The following is an 11,764-nucleotide window of genomic DNA, read 5'->3' as shown; positions in this document are numbered from 1 at the left end:
CGTTATATTTTAAACAAATTTTTTCTTCTTTTCACCTATTAAATTTTAATATTTCACCGATTCTCATATGATATTTTACTACATACCAATAAAAGTATACGTTTTAGAATTAGTTGGTTCAGAGTGCACCGTATAGGATGTGTTCTTTCTTCTTGAATAAAATTACCTAATAAAACGCCAAGTCTAAATTTGCCCCCCACCCTGAATTATGCCTCCCAAAAATCCCCCATAGAGAACAGCAGAAACGTGGTCCTGAGAGTGTCAGAAAAAACTGATAGTTGGTACTTTAGATTGTTCACAAATTTTTTATTTTTTTGTCCTGAAATTTGGCATGCAGCACCGAGCAACAGTTTTTACCCATCCATGCCAAATTTCAGCTTGGTACCTCCAATAGCTTTTGAGGTGTAGCCCCTCAAACACCATGACCCCCCTCCCCCTCTTGAAATCTCTCTGGAGAATTCCATTTTTTTTGAGTCAGCCTTAATAAACCGTGCCCTTATAATATATATATATAGTTAGGCTGGGTAGTCTGTCAGTTTGTGAAGTGGGTGTAGGGGAGTGGGTACAGTACAGTCAGGGAGTGGGTACAGTCAGTTTGTGAGGTGGGTATAGGGGAGTGGGTACAGTACAGTCAGGGAGTGGGTACAGTCAATTTGGGAGGTGCATGTAGGGGAGTGGATACAGTCAGTGTGTGAGGCAAGTGTAGGGGATGGGTAAAATCAGTGTGTAAGGCAGGTGTAGGTGGTGGGTACAGTCAGTGTGTAAGGCACATATAGGTAGTGGGTACAGTCAGTGTGTAAGGCAGGTGTAGGTGGTGGGTACAGTCAGTGTGTAAGGCAGGTGTAGGTGGTGGGTACAGTCAGTGTGTAAGGCAGGTATAGGGGGTGGGTACAGTCCGTGTGCAAGGCAGGTATAGGGGGTGGGTACAGTCAGTGTGCAAGGCAGGTGTAGGTGGTGGGCACAGACAATGTGTAAGGCAGGTGTAGGTGGTGGATACAGTCAGTGTGTAAGGCGGGTGTAGGTGGCGGGTACAGTCAGTGAGTGGGGCAGGTGTGGGGGGTGGGTACAGTCAGTGTATAAGGTGGGTGTAGGTGGTGGGTACAGTCAATGTGTAAGGCAGGTGTAGGTGGATACAGTCGGTGAGTGAGGCCGGTGGAGGGGTGGATACAGTCAGTGAGTGAGGCCGGTATAGGGGTGGATACAGTCAGTGTGTGGGGCCGGTGGAGGGGTGGATACAGTCAGTGTGTGGGGCAGGTGTCAGTCAGTGTGTGGGGTGGGTGTCAGTGCGTGGGGCGGGTGCCCGGTGTCAGTCAGTGAGTGAGGCCGGTGGAGGGGTGGATACAGTCAGTGTGTGGGGCAGGTGTCAGTCAGTGTGTGGGGTGGGTGTCAGTGCGTGGGGCGGGTGCCCGGTGTCAGTCAGTGTGTGGGGCGGGTGTTAGTGTGGTGGGTGTCAGTGTGTGGGGCTGTGTCAGGCAATGTGTGGGGCGGGTGTCAGTCAGTGTGTGGGGCGGGTGTCAGGAAATGTGTGGGGCGGTTGTCAGTCAGTGTGTGGGGCGGGTGTCAGTGTGTGGGGCGGGTGCCCGGTGTCAGTCAGTGTGTGGGGCGGGTGCCCGGTGTCAGTCAGTGTGTGGGGCGGGTGCCCGGTGTCAGCCAGTGTGTGGGGCGGGTGCCCGGTGTCAGTCAGTGTGTGGGGCGGGTGCCCGGTGTCAGTCAGTGTGTGGGGCGGGTGCCCGGTGTCAGTCAGTGTGTGGGGCGGGTGCCCGGTGTCAGTCAGTGTGTGGGGCGGGTGCCCGGTGTCAGTCAGTGTGTGCGGCGGGTGCCCGGTGTCAGTCAGTGTGTGGGGCGGAGCCGGGGCACTGGGCGGCAGCAGCAGCATCATGGCGGCGGCGGAGGAGGAGAAGGATCCTCTCAGTTATTTCGCCGCGTACGGCAGCTCCAGCTCGGAGAGCAGTGAGGAGGAGGCCGGGGAGGAGGACGAGGCGGAGCCGGTGAAGCCGTCCATGAAGAGGCCGCTGCCCGCTCACAGACTGCCCCGGCCGGACGAGCTCTTCCAGACCGTGGCCCGACCTTCCTTCCTGAGTACCCCGAGCACCGGCGCCATCAACTGGGACAAGCGGCTCCTGCGGGCCCCGGAGGAGGTAATAACCCACTGACCGCGGAGGGGGACAGAGGCTGGGGGGACATATACTGTGGGTGACACAGGGGCAGGGGGACATATACTGTGGGTGACACAGGGGCAGGGGGACATATACTGTGGGTGACACAGAGGCTGGGGGGACATATACTGTGGGTGGCACAGGGGCAGGGGGACATACTGTGGGTGACACAGGGGCTGGGGGGACATATACTGTGGGTGACACAGGGGCAGGGGGGACATATACTGTGGGTGACACAGGGGCAGGGGGACATATACTGTGGGTGACACAGGGGCAGGGGGGACATACTGTGGGTGACACAGGGGCTGGGGGGACATATACTGTGGGTGACACAGGGGCAGGGGGGACATATACTGTGGGTGACACAGGGGCAGGGGGACATATACTGTGGGTGACACAGGGGCAGGGGGGACATATACTGTGGGTGACACAGGGGCAGGGGGACACATACTGTGGGTGACACAGGGGCTGGGGGACACTGACCGTGGGTGACACAGGGGCAGGGGGGACATATACTGTGGGTGACACAGAGGCAGGGGGGACATATACTGTGGGTGACACAGAGGCAGGGGGACACATACTGTGGGTGACACAGGGGCAGGGGGACATATACTGTGGGTGACACAGGGGCAGGGGACACATACTGTGGGTGACACAGGGGCAGGGGGACACTGACCGTGGGTGACACAGGGGCAGGGGGGACATATACTGTGGGTGACACAGGAGCAGGGGGGACATATACTGTGGGTGACACAGAGGCAGGGGGACACATACTGTGGGTGACACAGGGGCAGGGGGACACATACTGTGGGTGACACAGGGGCAGGGGGGACATATACTGTGGGTGACACAGGGGCAGGGGGACATACTGTGGGTGACACAGGGGCTGGGGGGACATATACTGTGGGTGGCACAGGGGCAGGGGGACATACTGTGGGTGACACAGGGGCTGGGGGGACATATACTGTGGGTGACACAGGGGCAGGGGGGACATATACTGTGGGTGACACAGGGGCAGGGGGGACATATACTGTGGGTGACACAGGGGCAGGGGGGACATATACTGTGGGTGACACAGGGGCAGGGGGACACATACTGTGGGTGACACAGGGGCTGGGGGACACTGACCGTGGGTGACACAGGGGCAGGGGGGACATATACTGTGGGTGACACAGGAGCAGGGGGGACATATACTGTGGGTGACACAGAGGCAGGGGGACACATACTGTGGGTGACACAGGGGCAGGGGGACATATACTGTGGGTGACACAGGGGCAGGGGACACATACTGTGGGTGACACAGGGGCAGGGGGACACTGACCGTGGGTGACACAGGGGCAGGGGGGACATATACTGTGGGTGACACAGGAGCAGGGGGGACATATACTGTGGGTGACACAGAGGCAGGGGGACACATACTGTGGGTGACACAGGGGCTGGGGGACATATACTGTGGGTGACACAGGGGCAGGGGGACACATACTGTGGGTGACACAGGGGCAGGGGGGACATATACTGTGGGTGACACAGGGGCAGGGGGACACATACTGTGGGTGACACAGGGGCTGGGGGACACTGACCGTGGGTGACACAGGGGCAGGGGGGACATATACTGTGGGTGACACAGGAGCAGGGGGGACATATACTGTGGGTGACACAGAGGCAGGGGGACACATACTGTGGGTGACACAGGGGCAGGGGGACATATACTGTGGGTGACACAGGGGCAGGGGACACATACTGTGGGTGACACAGGGGCAGGGGGACACATACTGTGGGTGACACAGGGGCTGGGGGACACTGACCGTGGGTGACACAGGGGCAGGGGGGACATATACTGTGGGTGACACAGGAGCAGGTGGGACATATACTGTGGGTGACACAGGGGCAGGGGGACACATACTGTGGGTGACACAGGGGCAGGGGGACACATACTGTGGGTGACACAGGGGCTGGGGGACACTGACCGTGGGTGACACAGGGGCAGGGGGGACATATACTGTGGGTGACACAGGAGCAGGGGGGACATATACTGTGGGTGACACAGAGGCAGGGGGACACATACTGTGGGTGACACAGGGGCAGGGGGACATATACTGTGGGTGACACAGGGGCAGGGGGACATATACTGTGGGTGACACAGAGGCTGGGGGGACATATACTGTGGGTGACACAGGGGCAGGGGGGACATATACTGTGGGTGACACAGGGGCAGGGGGGACATATACTGTGGGTGGCACAGGGGCAGGGGGACATACTGTGGGTGACACAGGGGCTGGGGGGACATATACTGTGGGTGACACAGGGGCAGGGGGGACATATACTGTGGGTGACACAGGGGCAGGGGGGACATATACTGTGGGTGACACAGGGGCAGGGGGGACATATACTGTGGGTGACACAGGGGCAGGGGGACACATACTGTGGGTGACACAGGGGCTGGGGGACACTGACCGTGGGTGACACAGGGGCAGGGGGGACATATACTGTGGGTGACACAGGAGCAGGGGGGACATATACTGTGGGTGACACAGAGGCAGGGGGACACATACTGTGGGTGACACAGGGGCAGGGGGACATATACTGTGGGTGACACAGGGGCAGGGGACACATACTGTGGGTGACACAGGGGCAGGGGGACACTGACCGTGGGTGACACAGGGGCAGGGGGGACATATACTGTGGGTGACACAGGAGCAGGGGGGACATATACTGTGGGTGACACAGAGGCAGGGGGACACATACTGTGGGTGACACAGGGGCTGGGGGACATATACTGTGGGTGACACAGGGGCAGGGGGACACATACTGTGGGTGACACAGGGGCAGGGGGGACATATACTGTGGGTGACACAGGGGCAGGGGGACACATACTGTGGGTGACACAGGGGCTGGGGGACACTGACCGTGGGTGACACAGGGGCAGGGGGGACATATACTGTGGGTGACACAGGAGCAGGGGGGACATATACTGTGGGTGACACAGAGGCAGGGGGACACATACTGTGGGTGACACAGGGGCAGGGGGACATATACTGTGGGTGACACAGGGGCAGGGGACACATACTGTGGGTGACACAGGGGCAGGGGGACACATACTGTGGGTGACACAGGGGCTGGGGGACACTGACCGTGGGTGACACAGGGGCAGGGGGGACATATACTGTGGGTGACACAGGAGCAGGGGGGACATATACTGTGGGTGACACAGGGGCAGGGGGATACATACTGTGGGTGACACAGGGGCAGGGGGACACATACTGTGGGTGACACAGGGGCTGGGGGACACTGACCGTGGGTGACACAGGGGCAGGGGGGACATATACTGTGGGTGACACAGGAGCAGGGGGGACATATACTGTGGGTGACACAGAGGCAGGGGGACACATACTGTGGGTGACACAGGGGCTGGGGGACATATACTGTGGGTGACACAGGGGCAGGGGGACACATACTGTGGGTGACACAGGGGCAGGGGGGACATATACTGTGGGTGACACAGGGGCAGGGGGACACATACTGTGGGTGACACAGGGGCTGGGGGACACTGACCGTGGGTGACACAGGGGCAGGGGGGACATATACTGTGGGTGACACAGGAGCAGGGGGGACATATACTGTGGGTGACACAGAGGCAGGGGGACACATACTGTGGGTGACACAGGGGCTGGGGGACATATACTGTGGGTGACACAGGGGCAGGGGGACACATACTGTGGGTGACACAGGGGCAGGGGGGACATATACTGTGGGTGACACAGGAGCAGGGGGGACATATACTGTGGGTGACACAGGGGCAGGGGGACACATACTGTGGGTGACACAGGGGCAGGGGGACACATACTGTGGGTGACACAGGGGCAGGGGGACACATACTGTGGGTGACACAGGGGCTGGGGGACACTGACCGTGGGTGACACAGGGGCAGGGGGGACATATACTGTGGGTGACACAGGAGCAGGGGGGACATATACTGTGGGTGACACAGGGGCAGGGGGACACATACTGTGGGTGACACAGAGGCTGGGGGGACATATACTGTGGGTGACACAGGGGCAGGGGGGACATATACTGTGGGTGACACAGGGGCAGGGGGACACATACTGTGGGTGACACAGGGGCAGGGGGACACATACTGTGGGTGACACAGGGGCTGGGGGGACATATACTGTGGGTGACACAGGAGCAGGGGGGACACATACTGTGGGTGACACAGGGGCAGGGGGGACATATACTGTGGGTGACACAGGGGCAGGGGGACACATACTGTGGGTGACACAGGGGCAGGGGGACACATACTGTGGGTGACACAGGGGCTGGGGGACACTGACCGTGGGTGACACAGGGGCAGGGGGGACATATACTGTGGGTGACACAGGAGCAGGGGGACACATACTGTGGGTGACACAGGGGCTGGGGGACATATACTGTGGGTGACACAGGGGCTGGGGGACACTGACCGTGGGTGACACAGGGGCAGGGGGGACATATACTGTGGGTGACACAGAGGCAGGGGGACACATACTGTGGGTGACACAGGGGCTGGGGGACATATACTGTGGGTGACACAGGGGCAGGGGGACACATACTGTGGGTGACACAGGGGCTGGGGGACACATACTGTGGGTGACACAGGGGCTGGGGGACACTGACCGTGGGTGACACAGGGGCAGGGGGGACATATACTGTGGGTGACACAGGAGCAGGGGGACACATACTGTGGGTGACACAGGGGCTGGGGGACATATACTGTGGGTGACACAGGGGCTGGGGGACACTGACCGTGGGTGACACAGGGGCAGGGGGGACATATACTGTGGGTGACACAGAGGCAGGGGGACACATACTGTGGGTGACACAGGGGCTGGGGGACATATACTGTGGGTGACACAGGGGCAGGGGGACACATACTGTGGGTGACACAGGGGCTGGGGGACACTGACCGTGGGTGACACAGGGGCAGGGGGGACATATACTGTGGGTGACACAGGAGCAGGGGGGACATATACTGTGGGTGACACAGGGGCAGGGGGACACATACTATAGGTGACACAGGGGCAGGGGGACACATAATGTGGGTGACACAGGAGCAGGGTGACATATACTGTGGGTGACACAGGGGCAGGGGGACACATAATGTGGGTGACACAGGAGCAGGGGGACATATACTGTGGGTGACACAGGGGCAGGGGGACACATAATGTGGGTGACACAGGGGCAGGGGGACATATACTGTGGGTGACACAGGGGCAGGGGGACATACTGTGGGTGACACAGGGGCAGGGGGACACATACTGTGGGTGACACAGGGGCTGGGGGACACTGACCGTGGGTGACACAGGGGCAGGGGGGACATATACTGTGGGTGACACAGGAGCAGGGGGGACATATACTGTGGGTGACACAGAGGCAGGGGGACACATACTGTGGGTGACACAGGGGCTGGGGGACACATACTGTGGGTGACACAGGGGCTGGGGGACACTGACCGTGGGTGACACAGGGGCAGGGGGGACATATACTGTGGGTGACACAGGAGCAGGGGGACACATACTGTGGGTGACACAGGGGCTGGGGGACATATACTGTGGGTGACACAGGGGCTGGGGGACACTGACCGTGGGTGACACAGGGGAAGGGGGGACATATACTGTGGGTGACACAGAGGCAGGGGGACACATACTGTGGGTGACACAGGGGCTGGGGGACATATACTGTGGGTGACACAGGGGCAGGGGGACACATACTGTGGGTGACACAGGGGCAGGGGGACACATACTGTGGGTGACACAGAGGCTGGGGGGACATATACTGTGGGTGACACAGGGGCAGGGGGGACATATACTGTGGGTGACACAGGGGCAGGGGGACACATACTGTGGGTGACACAGGGGCAGGGGGGACATATACTGTGGGTGACACAGGGGCAGGGGGACACATACTGTGGGTGACACAGGGGCAGGGGGACACATACTGTGGGTGACACAGGGGCTGGGGGACACTGACCGTGGGTGACACAGGGGCAGGGGGGACATATACTGTGGGTGACACAGGAGCAGGGGGACACATACTGTGGGTGACACAGGGGCTGGGGGACATATACTGTGGGTGACACAGGGGCTGGGGGACACTGACCGTGGGTGACACAGGGGCAGGGGGGACATATACTGTGGGTGACACAGAGGCAGGGGGACACATACTGTGGGTGACACAGGGGCTGGGGGACATATACTGTGGGTGACACAGGGGCAGGGGGACACATACTGTGGGTGACACAGGGGCTGGGGGACACATACTGTGGGTGACACAGGGGCTGGGGGACACTGACCGTGGGTGACACAGGGGCAGGGGGGACATATACTGTGGGTGACACAGGAGCAGGGGGACACATACTGTGGGTGACACAGGGGCTGGGGGACATATACTGTGGGTGACACAGGGGCTGGGGGACACTGACCGTGGGTGACACAGGGGCAGGGGGGACATATACTGTGGGTGACACAGAGGCAGGGGGACACATACTGTGGGTGACACAGGGGCTGGGGGGACATATACTGTGGGTGACACAGGGGCAGGGGGACACATACTGTGGGTGACACAGGGGCTGGGGGACACTGACCGTGGGTGACACAGGGGCAGGGGGGGACATATACTGTGGGTGACACAGGAGCAGGGGAAACATATACTGTGGGTGACACAGGGGCAGGGGGACACATACTATAGGTGACACAGGGGCAGGGGGACACATAATGTGGGTGACACAGGAGCAGGGGGACATATACTGTGGGTGACCCAGGGGCAGGGGGACACATAATGTGGGTGACACAGGAGCAGGGGGACATATACTGTGGGTGACACAGGGGCAGGGGGACACATAATGTGGGTGACACAGGGGCAGGGGGACATATACTGTGGGTGACACAGGGGCAGGGGGACATACTGTGGGTGACACAGGGGCAGGGGGACACATACTGTGGGTGACACAGGGGCTGGGGGACACTGACCGTGGGTGACACAGGGGCAGGGGGGACATATACTGTTGGTGACACAGGAGCAGGGGGGACATATACTGTGGGTGACACAGAGGCAGGGGGACACATACTGTGGGTGACACAGGGGCTGGGGGACACATACTGTGGGTGACACAGGGGCTGGGGGACACTGACCGTGGGTGACACAGGGGCAGGGGGGGACATATACTGTGGGTGACACAGGAGCAGGGGGGACACATACTGTGGGTGACACAGGGGCTGGGGGACATATACTGTGGGTGACACAGGGGCTGGGGGACACTGACCGTGGGTGACACAGGGGAAGGGGGGACATATACTGTGGGTGACACAGAGGCAGGGGGACACATACTGTGGGTGACACAGGGGCTGGGGGACATATACTGTGGGTGACACAGGGGCAGGGGGACACATACTGTGGGTGACACAGGGGCAGGGGGACACATACTGTGGGTGACACAGAGGCTGGGGGGACATATACTGTGGGTGACACAGGGGCAGGGGGGACATATACTGTGGGTGACACAGGGGCAGGGGGACACATACTGTGGGTGACACAGGGGCAGGGGGGGACATATACTGTGGGTGACACAGGGGCAGGGGGACACATACTGTGGGTGACACAGGGGCTGGGGGACACTGACCGTGGGTGACACAGGGGAAGGGGGGACATATACTGTGGGTGACACAGAGGCAGGGGGACACATACTGTGGGTGACACAGGGGCAGGGGGGACATATACTGTGGGTGACACAGGGGCAGGGGGACACATACTGTGGGTGACACAGGGGCAGGGGGACACATACTGTGGGTGACACAGAGGCTGGGGGGACATATACTGTGGGTGACACAGGGGCAGGGGGGACATATACTGTGGGTGACACAGGGGCAGGGGGACACATACTGTGGGTGACACAGGGGCAGGGGGGACACATACTGTGGGTGACACAGGGGCAGGGGGGACATATACTGTGGGTGACACAGGGGCAGGGGGGACATATACTGTGGGTGACACAGGGGCAGGGGGACACATACTGTGGGTGACACAGGGGCAGGGGGACACATACTGTGGGTGACACAGGGGCTGGGGGACACTGACCGTGGGTGACACAGGGGCAGGGGGGACATATACTGTGGGTGACACAGGAGCAGGGGGACACATACTGTGGGTGACACAGGGGCTGGGGGACATATACTGTGGGTGACACAGGGGCTGGGGGACACTGACCGTGGGTGACACAGGGGCAGGGGGGACATATACTGTGGGTGACACAGAGGCAGGGGGACACATACTGTGGGTGACACAGGGGCTGGGGGACATATACTGTGGGTGACACAGGGGCAGGGGGACACATACTGTGGGTGACACAGGGGCTGGGGGAAACATACTGTGGGTGACACAGGGGCTGGGGGACACTGACCGTGGGTGACACAGGGGCAGGGGGGACATATACTGTGGGTGACACAGGAGCAGGGGGACACATACTGTGGGTGACACAGGGGCTGGGGGACATATACTGTGGGTGACACAGGGGCTGGGGGACACTGACCGTGGGTGACACAGGGGCAGGGGGGACATATACTGTGGGTGACACAGAGGCAGGGGGACACATACTGTGGGTGACACAGGGGCTGGGGGACATATACTGTGGGTGACACAGGGGCAGGGGGACACATACTGTGGGTGACACAGGGGCTGGGGGACACTGACCGTGGGTGACACAGGGGCAGGGGGGACATATACTGTGGGTGACACAGGAGCAGGGGGGACATATACTGTGGGTGACACAGGGGCAGGGGGACACATACTATAGGTGACACAGGGGCAGGGGGACACATAATGTGGGTGACACAGGAGCAGGGGGACATATACTGTGGGTGACACAGGGGCAGGGGGACACATAATGTGGGTGACACAGGAGCAGGGGGACATATACTGTGGGTGACACAGGGGCAGGGGGACACATAATGTGGGTGACACAGGGGCAGGGGGACATATACTGTGGGTGACACAGGGGCAGGGGGACATACTGTGGGTGACACAGGGGCAGGGGGACACATACTGTGGGTGACACAGGGGCTGGGGGACACTGACCGTGGGTGACACAGGGGCAGGGGGGACATATACTGTGGGTGACACAGGAGCAGGGGGGACATATACTGTGGGTGACACAGAGGCAGGGGGACACATACTGTGGGTGACACAGGGGCTGGGGGACACATACTGTGGGTGACACAGGGGCTGGGGGACACTGACCGTGGGTGACACAGGGGCAGGGGGGACATATACTGTGGGTGACACAGGAGCAGGGGGACACATACTGTGGGTGACACAGGGGCTGGGGGACATATACTGTGGGTGACACAGGGGCTGGGGGACACTGACCGTGGGTGACACAGGGGAAGGGGGGACATATACTGTGGGTGACACAGAGGCAGGGGGACACATACTGTGGGTGACACAGGGGCTGGGGGACATATACTGTGGGTGACACAGGGGCAGGGGGACACATACTGTGGGTGACACAGGGGCTGGGGGACACTGACCGTGGGTGACACAGGGGCAGGGGGGACATATACTGTGGGTGACACAGGAGC

General features: G+C 60.3%; 1 protein-coding gene across 1 annotated transcript in view; it reads left to right on the top strand.

The window, feature by feature from the left end:
• Positions 1–1,781: 1,781 nt before the first annotated feature.
• The window catches only part of CUNH1orf52 (chromosome unknown C1orf52 homolog), a 53,772-nt gene continuing 43,789 nt past the window's right edge, over positions 1,782–11,764 (top strand). The window contains exon 1 of the mRNA XM_088463704.1: positions 1,782–2,138. Coding sequence (XP_088319830.1) covers positions 1,878–2,138 — 261 coding nt within the window. The 5' untranslated portion in view covers positions 1,782–1,877. The remainder of the gene's footprint in view (positions 2,139–11,764) is intronic.

This window comes from Taudactylus pleione, unplaced genomic scaffold (genome assembly GCF_031769625.1).
Source record: "Taudactylus pleione unplaced genomic scaffold, aTauple2 ptg001431l, whole genome shotgun sequence".
Taxonomy (NCBI): domain Eukaryota; kingdom Metazoa; phylum Chordata; class Amphibia; order Anura; family Myobatrachidae; genus Taudactylus; species Taudactylus pleione.
The sequence above is the reverse complement of the archived record's forward strand: the minus strand, read 5'-3'. Positions and strand labels throughout refer to the sequence as shown.